This window comes from Cyprinodon tularosa, unplaced genomic scaffold (genome assembly GCF_016077235.1).
Source record: "Cyprinodon tularosa strain WSP-4 unplaced genomic scaffold, ASM1607723v1 ctg294, whole genome shotgun sequence".
Taxonomy (NCBI): Eukaryota; Metazoa; Chordata; class Actinopteri; order Cyprinodontiformes; family Cyprinodontidae; genus Cyprinodon; species Cyprinodon tularosa.
Window position 1 is genome coordinate 426,160 of NW_024039001.1, and position 24,322 is coordinate 450,481.

General features: G+C 38.1%; 1 protein-coding gene across 1 annotated transcript; it reads left to right on the top strand.

The window, feature by feature from the left end:
* The first annotated feature begins 10,102 nt into the window (after window positions 1–10,102).
* anxa13 (annexin A13) lies at window positions 10,103–22,348 on the top strand. Its single transcript, XM_038291130.1, has 11 exons — window positions 10,103–10,259; window positions 12,962–13,037; window positions 15,163–15,257; window positions 15,370–15,540; window positions 16,626–16,659; window positions 18,629–18,708; window positions 18,852–18,920; window positions 18,991–19,092; window positions 20,624–20,699; window positions 20,791–20,903; window positions 21,267–22,348. The coding sequence occupies exons 1-11, from the start codon at window positions 10,245–10,247 to the stop codon at window positions 21,384–21,386; spliced, it is 951 nt and encodes a 316-aa protein (XP_038147058.1). The 5' UTR covers window positions 10,103–10,244; the 3' UTR covers window positions 21,387–22,348.
* Window positions 22,349–24,322: the final 1,974 nt, after the last annotated feature.

A 24,322-nucleotide genomic window follows, 5' to 3' on the forward strand; every position in this document is an offset into this window, starting at 1 on the left:
AAAGGAACACTTGGAAAACACATCAGATCTCAAAGGGGGAAAAATCATGCTGTTTATTTATACTGATTGACTGGGTGATGTGTGACGTCGGGGTATGCTCCTAATGAGACAACGGATGGCGTCCTGGGGTATCTCCTCCCAGATTTGGACCAGGGCATCACTAAGCTCCTGGACAGTCTGAGGCAACGTCGGATGGATCAAAACATAATGTCCCAAAGGTGTTCTATTGGCAAGCATGGGGGGGGCCAATTAATGGTATCAATTCCTTCATCCTCCAGGAACTGCCTGCATACTCTCGCCACATGAGGCCGGGCATTGTCGTGCACTAGGAGGAACCCAGGACCCACTGCACCAGCATAGGGTCTGATAATGGGTGCAAGGATTTCATCCCGATACCTAATGGCAGTCAGGGTGATGTTGTCTAGCCTGTATAGGTCTGTATGTCACTCCATAGATATGCCTCCCCAGACCATCACTGACCCACCACCAAACCGGTCATGCTGAACGATGTTACAGGCAGCATAACATTCTCCACAGCTTCGCCAGACCCTTTCACGTCTGTCACATGTGCTCAGGGTGAAACTGCTCTCATCTGTGAAAAGCACAGGGCGCCAGTGACAGACTTGTCAATTCCAGTGTTCTGTGCCAATCGAGCTCCACGGTGCCGGGCAGTGAGTACAGGGCCCACTAGAGGACGTCGGGCCTTCAGGCCACCCTCGTGAAGTATGTTTCTGATTGTTTGGTCAGTGACTCTCACACCAGTGGCCTGCTGGAGGTCATTTTGTAGGGCTCTGGCAGTGCTCCTCCTGCTCCTCCTTGCACAAAGGAGCAGATACCGGACCTGCTGATGGGTTGTAGACCTTCTACGGCCCTGTCCAGCTCTCCTGGAGTAACTGCCTGTCTCCTGGAATCTCCTCCATGCTCTTGAGATTGTGCTGGGAGACACAGCAAACCTTCCAGCAATGGCATGTATTGATGTGCCATCCTGGAGGAGTTGGACTGCCTGTGCAACCTCTGTAGGGTCCAGGTAGCGCCTCATGCTAACAGTAGTGACAGTGACCCTAGCCAAATGCAAAACTGGTGAAAAAGAGTCAGAAAAGATGAGGAGGGGGAAAAATGCCAGTGGCTTACACCTGTAAAACCATTCCTGTTTAGATGGTCATCTTGTTATTGCCCCTCTAGTGCACCTGTTTTTAATTTCATTAACACCAAAGCAGCTGAAACTGATTAACAACCCCCTCTGCTACTTACCTGACCAAATCAATAGCGTAGAAGTTTAATTAACTTGATGCTATACTCCGATTACAAAATGCTTTAAAGTTTTTGAGTAGTGTATATACACACACTCTTTTGGCCAGTATATTATTGCAATTATTAGGATACCTACCTACCATCCATCTGTTCATTCTCTTTGTCAGGACTTCCCTTTTAAACATGCAGAGTATAAAGTTTAAACATTCCTATCTCAAGCGTTCATATAATCCTAAATCTGACATCTATCAGATTAAGTATAATAGATGTTAGATGCAAGCTCCAAGAAGAATGATTGCTGGCATGGGACTGAATGGTATAGAAAACTATAAGCATTTAGCTGTGTACATTTATGGAATCGGGTTTCTGGGATGATTTCAGGGCTCATCGTCGTCATGATGCGTATGCGTTCTACGTAAGAGGGGAGGACATGCAGGGTGAAGAAGACAAAGGCAGGTTTATTGTTCCGAGCACAGATTTTGATTTAATTCCAGGCGACTCTCTAACGCTCCGTCACCGTTCTGTCTTCCAGTGGAGACTGCTGCTGCTGCACAGATGCCTAAAACAAAGCCCAAGGCCAGGATGCAGGTGAGTCACAGCAACACCAATATGTGTGTGAACCAAGTTGATTATAATCAAAAGAAAAAATTGGGAGAATTCTCTTCTTTGACGTCATTGCTGTTAATCACTCAAGGACAACAATATAACGGAGCTAAAGTTTGCAGTGCATTGGTTGTGTTTTCCTCGAGGTGGCCCATGGGCAGCTGAGTGATTGCGACGAGGCGGCGTCACTGAGGAACCAAAGTAAGATCATTTATGCTCTGTTAGTCACTCACTCTCATTCAGCTGCACTGGAAACACCTGAATCATGAAGCTAGTGCAATCATCCATACCCATGAACTACAGTGTCATTCAGAAACAATCGTAACCTTTTAAATCATCCATACTTTCTCCAGTTAGAATAATGTTACAAACCAACACAACATAGAGCATCATTTTAAAGTTAGAAAAGGATACATGGTTTTAATTATATCAAATAATGCATTGATACCCAGAAATAAAAACCACACAGAGTCAACCTGTGTATCATTTAATTTATAGTAAGTTTCAGCTGTCTTATGGAAGCCTTCAAAGTTTTATTAGTGAGCATTAGTTAACAAGCGGCATCATGAGAGGCTTTAATTAGGATTACATCAACAAAACAGCATCTACATGGAGGACCAATCCTGAAATAAGTAATGATAATAAATAATAAATAAATAAAGTTGAAGAATATAACTGACAATAAATAAATAAGGTAATTATTACAAAGGAAAATAAACAAAGAAGCTAATAAAACAAAATAATATATATATATATATATACATATATATATTATATATATAAATACATATATATATATATATATATATATATATATATATATATATATATATATATATATATATATATATATATATATATATATATATATATATATTAGTGCTGTCAATCGATTAAATTTTTTTAATCGCGATTAATCGCATCAATGCCTGAGTTAACTCGCGATTAATCGCATTTTAATCGCACATTTTTTTTCCTGATTGATCATTTAAATACTCTCGATGACATACAAAAAAATACATACAGGCTAGGTTTGTGCCAATGTTCTTTTTTTAAAATGAAAACAGGTCACAGATACTGATTTATGCCAAAAATAACAAATATGTAGCCAAAAAAAGGCCCTGAAAACAGGCTGATGTAAAAGACAGTCTTTACAGTTAATACAGTCTTTTGAACAAAGACAAGCATTTTACCCTACTGCTATAAAATGTAGTAGAGTTAACATTAGATGTTAATTAACCAAGATAATAATGAACAATTTTCAATCAATACATCAAAATCAATAGACCGACATCACTAGATGGAGGTAGTCTAGGCCCTAGAAAGTTACTTTCCGGCCGCTTAACAAAAATGAGAACACACACACACACACCCACCCACCCACCCACCCACCCACACACACACACAATACCGACCTGTGGCGTACACATACGGCAAGAGTGTCGTAGCAGATTCCATTTCACCTCAGTAATCTGTTTTCTCAGCGTATTTCAGGTTGCTACTAGTTACCAGACACTCAACTTGTTTGTTGGTGGTGGGGCTTAAAGAAAAGGCACTAGCGTCACCCAGTGTATGAGTGTCTTTTTCCCTTGAGGAGCTCCGCTCTCGAAGCCTATGAGAAATGCATACACTGGGAAAAAATAGCCCCGCCTTCCCGCAGGCTGCAGCGGGATGTACTTGGAAAATTGTACCATAAAACCACATAGCGTTAATCTCACGTTAAAAAAATTATCGCCGTTAAAATGGCCTCGCGTTAACGCGATAATAACGCGATAATTTTGACAGCACTAATATATATATATAAACACATCTATTTGCTTATTTATTTATGGAGCATTTATTTATTTATGTATTTATTTTTAATTATGGCAGGATTGGTGCTCCATATATCTTAAGCTCTGATCATCTCAGACTTTTGGAATCTCTTGTACAAGGGTGTCTTAGCCAAGATGGACAAAAAAAAAACAACAAGGTGAAAACAACGCCTTACATGAGCATCAACATCTTTTTATAAAAGTAACTGTAGAAGCCAATTATACTTTGTTAATAACTAAGTTCAGTTTAATGTCAAAGGAACCTCTCCGCCACGCTGTCCAATCTAAGCTTGAGATATTTTGAAGAAAAGAGTTGAGAAATTATTTTAGTTTCTTGGACGTCTAAAGATGATTTAGACCAGAAGTCTTCAACAGGCGGTCTTCAACCCCTAGGGGGTCCATGGAGGTACTGGATGGGAGTCGCGAAGGCTTGGTTGATTAGACTTTTTTTATATATTTCCCCCTGCAAATTTTTCCACTTATTGGAGTGTCTTTAAATACACATTAACGTGATTTCAATACACTGTAGTAAACAGATACATGGAGGCAGAAGATGTCTTTCAGTCATCAATGCACACATTCAGCGACACACAGGAGCTCTTTCAAACTGGACACTGTTTCATTCACAACACCTGTCCCATCAACCAGGAATCAGAATCAGAAATACTTTAATAATCCCAGGGAGGAATTACTTTCGTTACATGACTCCATATGTAATAGAGTGACTATAGGCCAGTTTGAACACAATTTCATACAATATATATAATTAGGGGGTCCCCGCTCCACCTCGACATCAGTTTGGGGGTCATTGGCCTGGAAAATGCTAAGAATTCCTAAAAAACTGCATAGTGATGCAGGGAGACTAAAAAAAAACAAAACACACGCTCTGTAAAATTTAAACAATTAGATTTGGTGTTTAGGGAATAGTGGGATTACAATACATTAAAAACAAAAGGATATTAATGTAATCTAAAAAGACTGTCATCAGACTTGAGTTGGTAGAAAAGTCTGTGGCTTCATGCCGATGCATCCTCCTCTCAGATATGCATGAATCCCCTGATTGGAGGCCTGAGGGAAGACTGTGTTATTGTGAGCGGGCTCTACTACAGCAGGGGCTAAATGGATAGCAGCGGCTCCCACAGAAAGGCTCCTTTTTCACTGTTGGTTGAGGAGACTGTCTGTGTTGCAGAACAGATCTATTGATTTCTCTTTCTCTTGGAGCTAAAGAGGAACCTCACCCACAGCACACACTGAAATAATCTGTCCTAACTAAAACGACCGTAGGCTTCAAACGACTTGTTTTCATTTGTAAAGGTGCCGATTTACAGAATCCTTAAAGAAAAGGAGATCAAATAAATTTTTACACTGTGGAGGTTTTTGCCACATGAGAAAGATGTCACACTTTTGCTTTTAGGTTTTCAGCAAAGTGATGATGAATCTAGGAGGTTTTGATAGCTTCTGTACCATATTATATTCATAAACACAATGATGTAAGCATCTAAAGCTGTGTGAACACACAAAATTCAAAAGGATAACCACTCAACATCACTTTTTTGAGTGTTTGTGATAAAAAATGACGTATAGGATGTGAGGGATTGCGTTTGGTGAACGAGTCAATGCAGTCAGCTGGCTTTCTTTAGAAAACTTTGAACCAATCTGACTGTATGATCTGGTTGATTTGTCTCTATAAAGTGCCTTGAGGTGATGTCTGTGAATTGGCTCTATATGAATAAACTGAGTTGAATTCAATATTTAATTTTTATGGTCAGACTTCATTTAAAACTAGTAAAATAATAAAATGTTTATGTTTGGTTACATGTATATTATATAATAAGAACTCTATGGTATATTGCGAGACTTATTAGTAATATTCTTACCATAAGACTTTAAATCAAAATCTTGTCGATAATAATATGAACATTAAACAATGTAAATAAGAGTATTTAAACATTACGTTACATTTATCACAGTGTAACAGGCCTTAAAGGTATAGTGGAGGATTTTCAGGAATAAAAAAAAAAGAATGCTTATTAAAGCGCTTATTAAACGCGTTTAAGAGCATGCATGAGCCCATTTCTCCTCGTGCACGCTCTGTTTAAAAGTTGCCTTTTGCATCACTCATACAAGCTTAGTTTCTAAAAGAAGATTTGCGATTTTTCCACCATGTCAGACTCACTACTGGTACGTGAAAATGGGGACGAACACGTAGGACGGCCTTACGTAAACATATCCCCAAAATGATTGACAATTAGGAGGACCACTTATTTTCATGATCCACGAGGGAAAAAAACATCCTCCACTCTACTTTTAAGTACCTAAATTATATATGGTTAATCCTAACTAAGCGCATAAAAAACATTTCCATTAATGATAATGATAATTAATGGTAAGAATAAGAATAAATCAGGTTTCTTACCTTAATTTCTAATGTAATTTTCTTTAAATTTAAGCATATTATTTCCGTTCCTGTAACAAATATACTTTCCTGTTAGATCTCATGCCTTCAGTAAAAGTGACCACATCTGTAAGTTGGACCGACCCCAGAGGGACCTCCAACCATCAGGCTACAACCTCAGTGAGTCTCACTCCAGCTATGTATTAAGGTTGTCTTTAATTTCAATGATTTTACTGTTTGCTTCTGTGACAATATTTGTTTGCTTTAAATGTGAACATATGGAATAAAAAGTGAGAAAGAAGGAAAAAAAACTGAACCTCACTCAACATAAAGATCAAAAGAGTCCAGGAAAGGGCGCTGAAAAGCAGAGGTGTTTCTGTACAGGCTTTTCTTTCTTAGACTTTAACATAAATATCTCTCATTGTCCGACTGGGATAATTTTGGATCTCTCAAATAAAGATATAAGCAAAGCTATGAAAAGAACCAACATTTGCAAAGTTAGAGTATTGTAAAGTAAAGGAAAACCAGAGCACTAATAAAAAGAAATAATGCAGTTATTGAAATTGGCATTGAGTTTTCCTCAATATCTTATTATTTTGCTTAAAATAATTGTGATTTTTTTCAAGTCTTGCTACAATGTTAGAATTCCTTCAACATAGGAAGTAAGCATAGAGAAATAAAAAATAAAACAAAATATTATGTTTTTTCTTTCAAGTGTCACTGTAAGGGCAGGGAATGAAAAAAGACTTTAAAGAAAAATGATGATAGCCGAAAAATTCACCTAAATTCAATACATTTTACTGACACACTGTATGATTGACCTAAAAGAAACATAAAGAAACAGATTTTATATGATAAATAAATCTTTTTATTGAGAACAATAAAAATATGTATATTCCATTAGGTTAATAAGAACTGAATGGATTAGAGTAATTCAGTTTGTAATTTATAACCAATGGGTGGTTTGCCCAGATGGCCAAAGGAATAACTGGGGATGTTGTTGTTCAAAATGTATACAACTGTAAAATAGCATTGGGGTTAAAATGTAATTTAAGCGGTGTGTTAAATTGATAACTGAATAAATGCATTTTTAAAATAACATTTCATTATTTAATTTATTAAGGGCACTTTTTAAAAATGCTTTTAGATATTTGATTGTGCATTTCATATTTCATAATATATTAAATATTTAAGTCATATTTTAGATTAATAAAAAAATAAACATCATATTTATAATTTTAACTTTATTTAAATTATTTAGTAGGACATTTATTTGACCCTGCATCTTATAATTTTATGGCATATGTAATATTTCAAATCTTCTTTTTTCATAAATAGTCACATCTCCATCTAATGATTTTATGTTGTATTCAATTCAGGATAAAATAACTTTTTTTAAATTTTAAATTGTATTTTGGCCCTCATATGGGGATGACAGCACAATGAATGTGAAAAGCATCTTGCTACCCCATACAGTATCTAGTGTGCTTTGTTCCCCTTCTACGGAATGAAGAGGCTGTCATTCATTTAAGCTGTAGTAACTGTCTTTAACCGCTAGATGGTGCTGTTACTCTCCAAAAGCTACAGTTTTAATGAAGGTCATTGGTTCTGTTATGTTTTTTCTTGTTCAATAAACTTTTAAGACCACCCTTCCTTCCTTCCTTCCTTCCTTCCTTCCTTCCTTCCTTCCTTCCTTCCTTCCTTCCTTCCTTCCTTCCTTCCTTCCTTCCTTCCTTCCTTCCTTCCTTCCTTCCTTCCTTCCTTCCTTCCTTCCTAAATCTCAACTGAACAGCCTCAGAAGTTAACTTTATTCTTTCTGTTTGCAGGAAAGAACACGGCAGAACAAGGATAGAAATAAAAATACCAGGGATATGCATGAGGTTGCTACCTAATAATAACACTAAAGGTAAGTTTTACATTTTTTTTATCATACCTGTATGCCTAATTTTAATGTCTTTGATCTGGAGGAAAGTGAAAGCAACCCTGGTTGCATCTTGGGGCTCCCAAGAAGCAGAGGCCCAAACTGTAACCTTGGTACGGTGAGAAGGACCAAATCCCTATTCACAGCTGGGATTTTTCCACAAGAGCAGGTAGCCAGTAGACACCTGACAAGCATTATTATAATCTTGTAATTGAGTTGAGATTGTTAGCAGCCTTGATATGTGCAAACATCTAAAATTTGTGATTTTGTATTTTTTGAAATAAAAAATTTTCAGCACTAGTGGGGAGAAAATGTAAAAAAATAAAACCTCTTACAAACATTTCAAATATTTCTACAGAGGTTTGTAAATTCAGTATTTGCAGCCTCCATTGCAGTTTCTTTATGAATTTAGCTCCTGACTTCTGTTAAATATGGAAGTATGTCCCCCTGAAAGCAGCTGCGCCTCAGAACTTCCCTACCGGTTCTTTACCTGGGAGCAAGGTATTTACTACTCTTAACTCAAACTGAGTATAACCATATAAAAAAAGGACTAGGACAGGTCAGGTCATTACAGGACAGAGAAATGGCTTGGAGTCGGCACAGCTTTGGGCTCAAAAACGTCAGCAGGCGTCCTGCAAAGATTGAGCAAAGATTGAGGCCCGAACAAGGTCATCTTCTCCTTCTTATACCTCATGAGTCCATGTTTTGCATCAGGTGGATGCTTAACTGTCCGTTACATCCATGCCCTGACCTTTATGCATCTTGCCTCTTTACCCCGGGATTACACATAGCTCTCCTTTATCAGTCCGGCTCCAATATGTGCCCATATCCTTTGTATTTGTAAAGACACGAAGGCTTTCCTGATTACCGTAGATCACCTCCGAACACACAGTGACATCCACCATGTGAAGGAAGGCCTTCTACTCTGTCTAATCTGGCTAACAAAGTAACAATGCACATGCTGTATAAAGATTAAACCTAACACTTCCTTTCTCCACACATCGCAGTGGATCAGCTGACTGTTTAGAGTAGGAGGATGTCAGGCTCCAAACAAACGTGTTTGAGGTCCTAACAGGGGCCTGGGTGCTTTGTCAGCGTGACATTATAGTCTGCAGATTCTCAATACGTCCTTTGTTCTCTCCACAGATCCGGGTAAAAGGCTTCAGTGGGACCCCATTCCACCTCCCATAAACCAAGGAATGCATATTCAGTGTGAAACTGGAGCGCATTCTGAGAAATGGCTCCTCATTAATGAAGAGAAAGCTCCACGAAGACCTGGCTTATTAGTTAATTCAATAAAAAATAAATAGAAAAAACACAATTAAATGCCTGTTTTTACCAGGGATTACTTCATAGTCAATGACAAAATGCAAGCAGAGGTGGGTAGAAAATCCAAAGATTTTACTCTCGTAAAAATTATAATTTTTGGTAATGGTAAAAAACATTTTCTTTACCCAGGTAAAATGAGATTAGCAGAGGAAGTTATGGCTCTATCGTTGTTTTTCCATATATCTTATGCATACAAGGATTTTTCTGTAATTTGCATTCTTTAGCCTGCAGATAAGCCCCCCTCCAAAAAAAAAAAAAAAAAAAAACACCTCTTCCTACTGTGTAAAGGTTACTGCACTTTTGAAGGGTTACAGAAATAATGTTAATATATGATACAACAGGGACAGAAATTTGACATTTCCTCCTCAAAGCAACAGCAAATGTATAATTGTGTTTGCTCCCAAAATAATGTTAGAAAATTGACTGATTACGATAGATAAAAAAATGAATTTGATCCTAAACTTGATTGATCTTAAAGGCAAATTAATTAAAATCAGGTTTACAATATTTGGTGCAGCTGATCTGATGTAATTAAATATTAGATATATCACTAATGGGTGGTTACTGTGGTTCCATACTCTATCGACTTTATTATTATTATGAATTAGAATTAAACTTATTTGTTTTGGTGCAAAAACAAGGCATTTTGGATTTGGATTGCTTTCATGATATCATTGTTGTTTAAATATGAAAAAATACATAGTAGATAATTCAAACTATTGTGGAAAAAAAAGGTCATGCCCCCTGGTCGCCGTACAGTTCCGGGTAAAAAACGTCAGAGGGGAACGTAACAACTGTCCGCGGTGACGTCACGCTCCGGCTCCCTCTGCTTTAGGGCACTTTGGACTGAAGAGGTGGACGAGTTCTCCCGAAAATCCCACGACGCGGACCGCTTCATTCCCTTTACAGCAGCCGGATAAAACGCAGGAAAATGGGCAACTGTCAAGTAGGCGCTTTTTATTCTGTTTTACTCTCTGAAAATGTTCTTATTTATCTCAGTTTTAATCTAAAATAAACGTTCACTCCTCAGCTTTTTTTCTTCTGGTACGTAACCTAGAGTGAGGGAGCTGATGTTAATGTAGAGAATGTGTATGTTACGTTTTTTACGTAAGTGCCTCGTCGCTCTGAGTGAGAAAAGAGGCATTTTCAGATTTAAAAGGACAGATTTGTCTTTAAGAATGAAACGTATCGAGCTACGCAGAGGAAATGGCCACTCCTCTGCGCAAAGCTTCAGGCACCGTTAGATGAGTCTGGGACAGTTTGAATTTATCCTCCATTTCCGTTTCTTCAAAAATATCTGTTAAAAATAAATACTGCACGTGCTATGACGCTATTATATAACATACAGGTGGTTAAATGTTGATAATTACCATATAAATCTTTATTTTGTGTATGTATAGTATTTATATATATCTGTTATTATGAAACTTAAACTTACTATGAGTTTTAAAATCATACTACGAAAGAGGATTAGGGCCACTGAAAAGATTTTTAAAAAGTTAACTGATTTTTACATTTTATTTCAGTGTAATATGAAAAAAAACTCAGAATTCTCACTTTAATCTTAGAATTCAGACTTTTTTCTTAGAATTCTGACTTTTTTCCCCATATATTAATTTGAAATAAAATTTAAAAATCAGTTAAATTTTTTAATGTCAGAATTCTGATATTAAAGTCTTAATTCAGACTTTTTTCTCAGAATTCTGACTTTAATTTCAGAATTCCGACTTTAATCTCAGAATCCTGACTTTTTCCCCATATTAAACTGAAATAAAATGTAAAAATCATTTAACTATTTATTATTTTTTCATTGGCTCTAATCCTCTTCCGTATCATACAAAGGCGGTTCTAGACGCATTTATCAGTGGAGCCAGGTTGGGTCAGTCTTCTTTTTTTAAAGGGGACACAGAGCAAAAGAGTATAATTATAGTTCACTAATTAATGTATAATGTGAGCCTAAAACCCTCTTAGGCTCTAGAAAAATAGATCTATCAGATAAAGATTGTGATCCTATCTCAATACATCTGAAGCTATTATCAATTAAACCTTTAAATGAAACCTTTAAAAAAAAAAAAAAAACATAAAATACATTAATTACAGGTTGTATGTTAATGTACAGTCATATAAAACTGGTTTGCTGTTGTGCCTTGAGTAGAGAGGCTAAAACAGGGGCCAGGACCAGTTCTACTGGGGCCCCTGTTGGCCCCTGTCTAGAACCATCCATGGAATAGTATATGTTGGTAATAATGTTTTACTTTTAGAGCAATGAATGATGAATATAAACCATAATAGTCATGACATGTGAAGTAATGATAATGATACATTGTCAAATTCAGGACAGTTATGAGAAATAAAGTTATAACTCAAGAATGAAAATATGAAATAATATTATGCTGTTGTAATCAGGAAAAATATCCAACAGACAAAAAGTCATGATTAGCAGGAGAAAGGACATCCATCTTCTGTTTATCTGTCTGGGTCACAGCGCCCTGGTCCCTATCTCCAGCAGTCTATGAGCTGATAGACGCAGATCACTCTGGACTGGTTGCTAGTCCATCACAGGGCAAAAATTGAATTACCAAAATCAAGCTAACAGTCATGATTGTTGGACTTTGAGGCAGCCAGAGTACCAAGAAAGAACCCATGCATGCACAGGGAGAACATTTAAACTGCATGCAGAAACCTAGACCAAGATTTTAACTCAGGACCCTCTTGTTGCATAGCAACAATTCTACAAACTATGGCACAATGCAGCCCAGAGAAAATTTTATCTTATATTTATCAAATACAGTTAAGCTTTGGAGAACGTTTTTGGATAGTCAGTTAGAATCATAACATAGAATATCACAATTATTGAGAATCTAATTCATAATTTTGTCACTTTTAACCATCATTTAGATGATTAAAAGTCTCAAAATGAAATCCAATAAGTTTAAAATAAGTACATATTGGTAACTGAGTTATTATTATGCGATGAAAGCAGAGTTCCAGGAAATTACCTTTTCCTCATAGAGTAATATTTAAAAGCAGCCTTTAGAGTTAAAATTAACTTAATAATATAAATACACGTGTTTAAATTTTACCAGCATAATAATTGTATCGTTGTTCATCTTATTATATATTTTTTCCACTTGAATTCTCCATTTACTTCCTCTGCCCCCAAGCCACTGTGGTGTTCTTTTCTCTGTGCTTTCCTATTACGTTTTTTAATTTACAGCTACTAAAGCGTGTGATATAAATCTACTCTCCTTACCCTGCCAAACTGAAAATTAAGTATCGATTAAAAATATCCCCTTATGAGATATCAGTTTTCATTTTTACAAACCTTATTAATTATTAAATCTTTTTTTTTAAAGCTAAAATTTCATCCTCTATTTTCAGTTTGGAGAAGAAAAAGGAAACCCTTCAGCATTTCTGTCTGCAGCCTTTAATTTGAAAAGCTCTTTGCCCCTGGTTGGCCTTTAAACTGCCTTTGTCACCTAGTGAGGTTTGGTTTAGGACTTTTGAACCTGATTTCCTCAAAGCAGAGCCTTAAACAAACCCCTCCTTCATCCAGCTGATTCATTCAGTCATAGATCTCCGCTTATCTGATGATTACTTTGATACAATCAGCATCTGTTGCATAACATCCTTATCATCTTCCTGCAGCCCACAGTTTTTCCCTATGAGGATTTCGACGTGGTGGCAGACATCAAGGCCATCCGGAAAGCCTGCAAAGGGTTGGGTAGGTTGGAGATATAAGAAATGTTTCTCTGAGCGATATTTTCTCACGTTCTGCTCCGTCACACAAACCTCAGCAGTGCTGCATCCCGCAGATGGGAGATTCTGTTCACAGGACAACTACTTCACAAAATTATAGTTTTAATTGAAAGACGGCAAGAAGAAAACCAATAGAGGTAGAAAAGGAATAAGCTGCATACATTTTATGGAAAGATGTTTTAGTCAGTGAGACCAAACCTTACAGAGACTTCCTGTGAAATTTACTACATTGCTGAAAAGTAAGACTACACATCATCCAGAACAGAAATCATCCTCACAGTGAAACATGGTGGTGGCAGAATCATGCTGTGAAGATTCCCTTTCTTTAACGGGCCCTGGAACACTCGTTTTGGTTAATAGTTGGAGCTTAAATGTATAGTGGAGGAGTTTCCCTAATTTTTGAAAAGGAACGCCCTCTCCGCTTTAAACAAAAAAAGCACATGCACAAACCTGTACCTGCTTGCGACACGGAACGCCTATCAAACGTGTGCGAGAGCATTCACGAGCCCATTTCTCCTCATTTACGCTCTGTTTAAAAGTTTATTTTTTTTCATCGCTCACACAAACTTACTTTCCAAAAGAAGATTTGCAAATTTTCCACTATGTCAGCCTCACCACCTGTAAGTGAAAATGTATTTACGGCAAGCAAACGTGTGAAAAAATATGCATAAAGCCAATCGTAATACAGATATTGTGAATGCAAATATGTCTGTGTCTCTGTAGCTAAAAGTATCTTTATAGCTCAATTTAGCATGCTACAGTCCAATAAACAAGCTTTTGTGTTTTATTTTTGCCTGTGAATTTAGAGCTTTCAAGAGGAAAGTCTCTTTGGATCTTATATGGACTTCTTTTAGGGTATGCCATCGCGTTAAAGATTCTCCCAAAAACACCTTGGTCTTGTTTTCTCTCCTCTGAGGCCTTTCTTTTCTTCTCATACACGTTGTAGACACTCTTTCTCTTATGACCCTCTGCCATTTTCAAAGAACCACAGTGAGAAAGGTGATTTTCAATGATTGACCGAAACCGTAGCTCACCACAGATATACGCCTGAAAGTGCGCCTACGCAGAAAAATATAGCTAACGGGACGAACGCATAGGACTGCCTTACGTAAACATATCTCCAGAATGATTGACAATTAGGAGGACCTCTTATAGAGAAAACGGACATCCCCCCTACACCTTTAATGCAGGTTTTTCCTGGAACGATTGGTCTGAGATGGATTTTAACTGTCCAGCAGGAGAATAGAGCAAAACATGCAGCCAGAGCCACAGTAGAATGCTTTAAATAAACGTAGGTATTAGAACGGCCCAATCAAAAGCCTTGGATTTCAAACTGACAAAGGATCCGTGACAATAATTAGAGATGTAGTCGCAGGCGCCCTGTGGGATGGTTATACTCCCACAGCAGTGTGTCGTAGTGAGGTTGTCGGAGATATTTTAGATTTATGCCCAATTTTGAATCGTGGTCTGCGTTATGTTATTCCACGCCACAATGCAAAAGGGACAATCACAAACTAGCTGTGGGTCTAGATACGGCTAAGGCGGTGAGGACGTGGGGGCAAGAGCGGGGATGCAGGCGGAAAAAGGCTCCCAGCGTTCTCACGCACCTCGCTCTACTAGCTGGTCCATCTTTACGAGTTGTTTTCCACAATGGCCGGTAAGGGTACCAAACAGGAGATACCCATGAGTAGAGCGGCTCTAGAGTTAACCAATCAGAGGCCTCCTGTCTGTGGCACTGTCTGCGGGCACCTACAATTTGGGAGAGGTGCAGCAGAGTGTCTGCGGAAGTGGCGGGGGCATATTTGCGTTCACTGCAACACACAAGCAGACAACCTGGGTTCTGAGTATAAATCAGCCTTTAACTAGTAGATTTATTTATTCCCCACTAGGCCTGCAGCTGTAACTGCTGCAGATGAATTTCTGTACAATGTTAACCTAAAAGGGCTGCATTCAAACGCACGCCGCAATGCAGGTTTTTTATTCTCAAAAGAAATGGAAATAAACCCTTCACCTCACCTTTGTGCAGTACTTGGTCTGTACTATAAAATGGAAACTAAACAACTGTTTTGTTTTTTTAAATCTTTTTGCAGGAACCGATGAGCAGGCCATCATCGACATCCTGGCAAACCGCAGCTCAGCCCAGCGTCAGGAAATCAAAGCGGCCTATTTTGAAAAATATGACGACGTGAGTGCCGCCCTGTGTTGTTCCACAGCCTGCCTTAAATAGACAAAGACAATCCACCTGGTTTCTCTGTATTTCCTCAAAGTGAAGGATGGTTTTTGTTTTTGTGTGGCAGGAACTGGTCGATGTGTTGAAGAAAGAACTCTCGGGGAACTTTGAGAATGCCATCCTTGCCATGCTGGACCCACCCATCGTCTACGCCGTGAAGGAGCTCAGGAAGGCCATGAAAGGACCAGGAACTGATGAGGACATCCTGGTGGAAATCCTCTGCACCGCCACCAACGCTGTAAGTTACCAGGTCTAATTTCACAACAAACCGTCATCAAGATGGATGATTTATCAGGCAGAATTGTTTTAAACATTTTCTGCCTTCATTGTGTCCCATTTTGCTCAAGTAGAAATCTAAAGAATAAGAGCCCACATTTAATTTTGTTTCCTTTGTTTTATCAAAAATCATTTTCCCCACTTGGCTTAGATAGATGCAGAGGTTTTCTTTAAAATGAAAGTTGGTACAGCTTTTGTTTGTCTGGACATTTTGAGAGTTATTGCAACAGTTTGAATAGAATAATCATCACTGATTCAGTAAAACTGAGCTCACTCTCCTCCCATTCTGCAATAGAGAGCACAATCAGGTAAGTTTCCCTCCTCTCTTTTCGTCAGTTCAGGAGAAATGCCAGATTTCTTTCTACAATCTGTTTTTACGATCTGTTAACCTTTCTCCTGACTGATACTTTGGTGAGAAGCAGATTTTTTGGATCCCTTTTCAACCTCTCTGCAAACTCTTGGATGACCACAGCCAAGAGGTGCAGATCAGGAGAATGAAACATGAACAGCTGAGTTGTATTTCTGGTTCATCAGATTTACCCTAATTAATATCAAATGTCAGCTGAAGAAGGTTCAATACTGTAACTACATCAACAGATCCTTCAATAGACCTATAAACATTTCCACAGTTACAGTAGCAGCCATTGAAAATGGCCCTTCCCAGTCAAACGGCAGCCGGATGGCAGCCCACTTCCCTGCAACACCCAGAAGAATCACCTCCAACTTCCAGCCATTGGAATGACCCCCATGCATTACAGGGTCTGACCAGGAGATCAGCCAAGGGCCCATCAAGGAAATCGGGGACATTTTTAATGGCTACTACTGTATACAACCATGTTATTACTGGTGTAGTTTTTGGGTGGCATTGTATTTCCCCTTCTACGAGATTTATTTATTTATTCTTGTTAGACTTTGAAGGATATATTACATTTTTTAAGGTGAAACCTGCATTTTGACAGCTGATTTTGAACCTATAAGAACTGCAGTATTTAATGCCTGCAGGATAATACTTTGTTGAGCTGATCAGTTGTTCTTTACTGCCAACAGGACGTCGCCATGTTTAAGGAATGCTACTTTCAGGGTAAGTTTTGCTTTCTTATAAGTCACCATAATGATTTAATGCAGGTCAGGATTTCCAGTGACTGTATTGTGAGTTTAAAGAGGAAATGAGCTGGAGCGACTGATTTTGGCTGATCCTCAGCCTATTGTTGGGTTATACTCTGTTTATTCAAGGCCCATTCGGCTCCAGCTTCCCCTCTGACGTTAAAAAAAAACAAAACAAAAAAAACTGTTTAGGCTGAAGAAATAGCCTTTTTTGGAGGGGTTGGGACAGAAAGTTACTTGTTTATAGAAGTCATCTAATGATAAGGTGCAAAGCATCAACATCCCATAGCAGCCAGATAATTATAAGGATTTGCTTTGAAGAGCCTCTATTCCTCCATAGTCTCTCACTGTTCTCTTTTATTTCACAAAATGATAGAAGTTCCTCCTGAAACACTAGAAACTATATAATGAATGAAAATATTTGTCATTAATGATTAAGCTTTGCATGTTTATTATAGGTTTTAATACTTAGTGTTAGTTATGAGCCCTGCTTGGCCTGATTCCTTTTTACTCGTCCAGGTGACTTCATTCTTCATGTCTAATGCTTCTTGGGATACTTTTGTGTTTCAAACCTCTTTTTCATAAATGTCCGTTCTGAGTCACACCTTCTTTAGGTTGGAATTTTGGTTGAAATCAACCAATTTCTTCATTTTTCATTTAATCTTAAATTGGTCTTTGGTATAAATTCAAGTCTTAAACCCATCAAGGAGATTTCTGTAGCCACATCTGACCTGTGATGGTGATTTAAACTCATTGCTTGTCCTGCTAATGAACAGTAATACTAGATTAGATTGGAAACTCAGGTCCATGTCATGTAGTGTGACTTCATGCGCCATTTAATGACAGAGCAGACTACCCTGTGTTTTAAACAATCTTTAGTTCTTAAATTATAGGTTAGCGTAGCTAGCATTACAAAAACAGCATTCTTCCTCTGTATTTCCTAAACAATGCAGATCAATTCCTTATCCCAGAATTTATTTAAAGGATGCTAACATTTTTAAATGTGTCCCTTGACTTAAAATCTGAAAGCTCAAACTGGAAAAAAATGTAATAGCTTTAACTGTTCTATCTGATAAAAGGCTTTTTCATTCTCTGGAGAAACCACAGACATGTCCTGATATGTTGCAATAATAATAATAATACATTTTATTTAACAGCGCCTTTCTTGACACTCAAGGTCACTTTACAAATAATACAAAAAATAAATAAAAAGAGATGAAAATACAAAATACAGATACAGGAACATAAAAAACAGAGAACAAAAAACAATTATGGATAGGGAAAAGAGCAGTGTATTCACAGATAAGCGAGCTGGAACAGATGGGTTTTGAGTCTGGCTTTGAATAAGGGGAGAGAGTCAATACTGCGGAGGTCGGGAGGAAGTGAGTTCCAGAGCTGGGGAGCAGAGCGGCTGAAGGCTCTGCTCCCCATGGTGACAAGTCGAGCTGGAGGTACAGTGAGGTGGATGGAGGAGGAAGTACTATCTTACTTTTACGCTTCCTCAGACCCAATTGGTGTTTATTTAACACCTCACTGATGCTAGAAATAGCTAAGTCTGAGTCTTCTGTCCTTAGTTACAGCGTCTACACCAAGGAGGGTTGTAACTATGATCCAGCAATAGTTTGGCCTGGTGTCCAATGATGCAAGAAAGAGTTTCCAGTTTTTGATGTTTTACAATAATCAACTTTTCTCACAAACTAAAGGTTTTTCTCATCTCTAAGCCACAATCTTTATCAAAGTTACAGGAAATACACCCTAAATAGTCATCCAAACAAAATATATTTTACTTTTGCATGGGTTTAGTTTCTAAATTAGAGCTGGTTATTAATTATATATATAAAAAAAAAACATCAGGAAAACTTAATGACATAAAATACTACGTGTGTTTTTTAAGTGTTTATGTAACTCCTAGTGAAACCGTCAACTGTGTTGTGATATGTTTTTAGTGCATGAGCGCGATCTGGAGGCAGACATAGAGAGCGACACCAGCGGGGACGTTAGAAACCTTCTCATGGCTCTGCTGCAGGTAACTGCATGTAACTTAAATCCTTCCATCTGCCCTAGCAGTGAAAGTGAGCTCCCGCTGCCTGGGCCCCATCGTAACACACACACTGGCTCCTGTCCAGACACCCTCTGATTACTCTAACTGCAGAGCTCCTCTTCTTACAGGGAAACAGAGACGAAAGTTACGAGGTGGACGAGGAGCTGGCGGAACAAGATGCCACCGCCCTGTTCGAGGTGTTGCTTTCAACCTTTATGCTAACAGTTTTAACCCAGGTCAGCTCTAATAACCACTTGTCTTATGCAGGCCGGTGAAGGGTGCTTTGGAACGGATGAATCCACCTTCAGCTACGTCCTGGCCACCAGGAACTATCTGCAGCTTCAGGCCACCTTCAAGATATACGAGCAGGTGCTGGCAGCTGCAGGAACACGTCACAGATTATAAATCAGTTGCAGCGTCTCTTCCGTTAACCCATCAGTTCATTACTTCTTTTTGTGAAGGGTGTTCATAAATCCCTAAATAGATCTTTTTATACAGTAGCAGAAGCTCTCCCTAATGACACCAAAAAAACCCAGCGGTCAACGTGTTGATTTGATTAAATCGCTGGTTGCAGAAATTCTTGCACCTGGTTTAACCAGCAGGACAACATAAAGACTTTATATCAGAAATTCCCTTTTATGCTCACCAGATTTTTAATTGAACTATACCCTGGATTTCCTGGAAAGTCAGGGTACCCATGGCCTTTTTTAAGAGAATCAAACCCACAGGATGACAGCCTCAACCGTACTTTACAGTTGGCATTAGAGGCAGAAGTTTCTGCTTAGCCAGACCCACCTACATTACTTTAAGTCCAAAACCTATATACTGATTTTAGTTGAACAAAGCACACTGCTTCAAATGTGTGTTTAAATTTTATCAGCTCGGTTATAATTCCAGTAACGTTAGTCATGTTTGTGACTGGAGACAGCTCACACCTTTTTTTACTGGTGTGCCTTCTAAATAGCCTGTTACCTCTAGATGGCATTTAAACGTTGTTAGGGAGACTTGCTAACATCAAGATACCAAACTTTGCTTTCATATCCCCCAAAAATAGCTTTTATAGATTTTATTTTGCCTTCCTTACCATCCACCTCCCTGTGTGATTCTTGCATTCGCTATAAATTTAAGAAAATTAATGAGAGAAACTTTTCTTTTTGTATCCATAACTTATTTATCATCTTATCTAAATTAACTAATTTATTAACGTATCTAAAGATTAGCTAAATTAAAATTACATTTAGATACTCTTCGCTTTATTTAGAGAAGAGTAGCTTTGCTCTACTGAAAGGAAAGCTCAAGGCTGCATCCTAATTGCTTAAATAACTTTATTGAATCAAGACTGGATCCAGCATCCAAGAAGGCAGGCCATATTTATGAAATAGTAAACTTTGTTTGTGTGACCTCAATTATTTGGATTGTTTAATCAAATTAAATAAACTAGCTGTTGTATGTCAGCTAGTTTTTCAATGCAATGCGCAGTTGTTTGACTGGTGAGAACATTAGAAAAGCAACGGGCTTCAGGCCAAAGAGACACAGGGTGAAAGGAAGGCCAAGAGATCCCAACACTGGCATATTGTTCCTCTGCCTCACCTCATATTTACAGGAAGAAAAAACATTGATCGCTTTTATGAAATACATTCATTTTATTGGAATTTGTAGAGGTTAAAATATGTTAATCAGAAAAAACATTGTTTTTCCAACTAAATAGGTACACTTAGTGGGAGACTTTAAAATATTTACCATAACTTTAACACAGGTAGGAATAATTGGGATCAACATTGTTTGTTACTTTTTTTTTAACCAAACTGACTGAATTTTACACTATTTTCATTGTGTTGAAGCATACTGTAAACAGAAAGAGACTCTTTTGGTTCTGACAGATACAGTTTTCCCCTCATAGCTCTCCGGAACTGAAATTCTGGATGCTATTGAAAGCGAGACGTCTGGAACACTGAAAAAATGTTATATTGCTCTTGGTAAGAAAGAAACATCAGGGTTTGAATATGAAAAAAGTTCAGCAAAAGGTAAACCCGGTGGTAAACTAAGAATTTCTTTATCGTCTTGCAGTCAGAGTGGCTAAAAACCCACAGCTCTACTTCGCCAGACGTCTGCACAAAGCCATGAAAGGAGCAGGAACAGATGAAGACACGCTGATTCGGATCATTGTGTGCCGCTCTGAGGTAAATACTCTGATGACCAGCAGGTGGAGCCAAAGCTTCAGAGATGAAAGAAAAATCCTCTTCTTATTTTGGCCCCACAGAATAACCCTGTTTGTTTAAATTACAAGCAACCTTTTATTTGTTGGCAACAGATCTATTGGTGCTTTCTTAAAACAAATCATGGATCAGTTGAAATTGTTTCACCAAATTAAAGGTTTAAATGATGATTTGTGATCCCTACTTTTAAAACTAATACTTTAATGTAAAATAACTTGAAAATTAACTGGTAAATTGCCAAACCTCTTTAGAATGGCGAGGCTTTGCTGTTTTTAAATGGCAAAATGTAAAGGGAATAGAGATAATAACCCTCTGTTTTCTCAACAGTATGATTTGGAGACCATCAAAGACATGTACCTGGAGAAGTACGACGTGTCTCTGAAGGACGCCATTCGGGACGAGTGCAGTGGGGACTTCAAGCGCCTCCTGCTGGCCATTTGCCACTAGAGGCTGGAAATGTTTTCCACCTACCAGACTAAGTTTCCCCAGTCTGTTTAAGGCATTACAGGAGGAGCAGGAGGGTGCAGAGGTGATGGAGATCTTATCAATCCCTGCTAAATCCATAGTCCATGTTTCTGTTCATATGTCCCATCAGTATGTAGCACTCAATCTGATAAGAACCATTTCTTAGTCCAGAGTTTTAGTCCTATGTCCTAACCTTTGTAACAAATCTAAGATTTCTGTGTGTTTGACATAGATTTAAAAAAAACACTAACAAAACAGAAGGGTTTATGCCTTGATCATTTTGTAGCCTCATTGTGACCCCTTCTAAAACATAATTACATCTAGAAACAACTCTGCTAAATCTCCCCCCTGCTTTTTCACCCTCCTCCCCTGAAAGAGCTGTTATGCTCCTCTGCTGCTACAACTTATGCAATCAGTCTATGAGGAACAAAGTTAGTGGTTTTAGGTGAAGGATTGTGAAGGTTTGGTTGGATAATGAAGGAGTTTAATGGAAGAAGTCACTGAAATGCTTCCCCAGATTTTGTGTTTTTTAATGGTTGCTTGCTGAAAGAAATGACCATAATTTCCTCAACGCTTCATTTTTATTTTCCACGCTGAACTACGGTGCCCTGACAAATCTGAGTATGCCTCACTGAATTACACCTGATTATATCATTGTTTTAGATTGTATTACTAACAGAGAAAAGTATTAATATATATAGATATAATGGCAGAGGTGATTGTTTTAGGCAGTCCAGAGGTTATATATAGAGGTTATGTACTATGTTTAGATAATCTGAACTTTTAACACCAGACGTTTTTTTTTTATTGGTGTCTGTTTATGGCAGCTTAAAATTGTTAAACCAGTTTTTAACATTAATACACACTAAACATGTGAGATATTGATTACATAAACAATCTGTAGCCAAAGAATTTTAATCTAATAAAGCTTACTGTAGAGTCGTCCTGACTGCGTTTATTTTCTTTGTCAGTCTAGATTTCTGTGGTTTGTATGCATATGTGTCTCTATGAATAAGATAATTAAAAAATGTATTCAACTCTGTTTATTTATATAGCGCAAATTCACAACACATCATCTCAAGGCAAATTACAATTCACCCAGATCATACAGTCAAACTGATTCAGGTTTTTTATCTAAGGAAAATCAGTTGATTGCATCGACTCATTGACTCAAAAGCAATCCCTCACATCAAACATGCTTATAGCGACAGTTTTAACAGGAAGAAACATCCTGCAGATCCAGGCTCAGTGAGCGGCCATCTGCTGAGGACGACTGGAGTTCAAGGAGACAGAAGCAGAGATACAGAAAGAAGAAGAGATACAAAAGGCAACTGTAAACCAGCCCCACTGGTGGCCCTGTGCAGGAAACAGCCAGGCAGACGAGCTCCGAGCCAGCTCCCACATCAGAGTACAAAGAGAGCACATCCAGCCAGTCACAGTCAGGGAAACAGGACTACACTGAAAAATAGGCCTAGCTGAAACATCTATAAACAAAGGTGTTGATGGCAACAGCACAGCTGATATTTCTCTCCAGGATGGTGTCACAGCCAAACAGGAGCAGGCCAGATGAAGCTACCATAGAGATCGCTCAGAATAACCTGAGCCACTCTAACTATAAGCTTTATCAAAAAGGAAAGTTTTAGGCCTACCCTTAATTGAGATTTAAAAAAAAAGTGATTTATTGGGGGTGTTTGTGTTAATTTTGATCATTATTGCTTAGATCTTAAAAAAAGCCCTTTAAATAAATTTTTTTTTTATGAACGCGGATTTCCAGTACTGCATGCAGTAAGTAATGCAATTCTACCAGCAGATTATTAATCTATTAATAACTAGAACTATAAGTTATAGTTAAGTAATATGTCATGCATACCAAGGATAACACCAAGTCATGATTGTTAGTTTAATGATTAAAACTGACAATTTGCTCAATTAACAGACGTTATTAACGGCTTAACTAGAGGTTTTGGATTGGCTGTTTAAATTTAAGATGTCTTTTCCATCTTTATATGTCAATAAATTAGTTTATAATTCTAGCAGATTTACTGATCATTAACCACAAGAAAAATATTTTGTTGATTAAACGGAAATATCATGTTTAATAAACCATGCAAACACTACAAGCTATTAAAGTAGGCACAGAATACATGAAAGAATCAGTAAACATAAATAATTCAAATGATTTCTTGAGGTAGAGTCTTTGATAATATTCAGTTCATTAGTTCAGCTATTGTGATGCACTGGGGGGATGTCCATCAGATTAGCTATATAGATGATCTCTAACAAACACATTGGTAACAGTTTATGTACACTCACTGGCCACTTTGTTAGGTACACCTGTCCAACTGCTCGTTAACACTTAATTTCTAAGCAGCCAATCACATGGCGGCAACTCAGTGCATTTAGGCATGTAGACATGGTCAAGACAATCTCCTGCAGTTCAAACTGAGCATCAGTATGGGGAAGAAAGGTGATTTGAGTGACTTTGAACGTGGCATGATTGTTGGTGCCAGAAGGGCTGGTCTAAGTATTTCAGAAACTGCTGATCTACTGGGATTTTAACGCACGACCATCTCTAGGGTTTACAGAGAATGGTCCGAAAAAGAAAAAACATCCAGTGAGCGGCAGTTCTGTGGGCGGAAATGCCTTGTTGACGCCAGAGGTCAGAGGAGAATGGCCAGACTGGTTCGAGCTGATAGAAGGGCAACAGTGACTCAAATAACCACCCGTTACAACCAAGGTGGGCAGAAGAGCATCTCTGAACGCACAGTACGTCGAACTTTGAGGCAGATGGGCTACAGCAGCAGAAGACCACACCGGGTGCCACTCCTTTCAGCTAAGAACAGGAAACTGAGGCTACAATTTGCACAAGCTCATCGAAATTGAACAATAGAAGATTGGAAAAACGTTGCCTGGTCTGA

Excerpts from the sequence above, each read along its gene's own strand:
- anxa13 (XM_038291130.1), top strand. Across the intron at positions 13,038-15,162 it reads GAAAGCCTGCAAAGGGTTGG|GAACCGATGAGCAGGCCATC; the intron begins GTAGGTTGGAGA and ends ATCTTTTTGCAG. Across the intron at positions 20,904-21,266 it reads TCATTGTGTGCCGCTCTGAG|TATGATTTGGAGACCATCAA; the intron begins GTAAATACTCTG and ends TTTTCTCAACAG.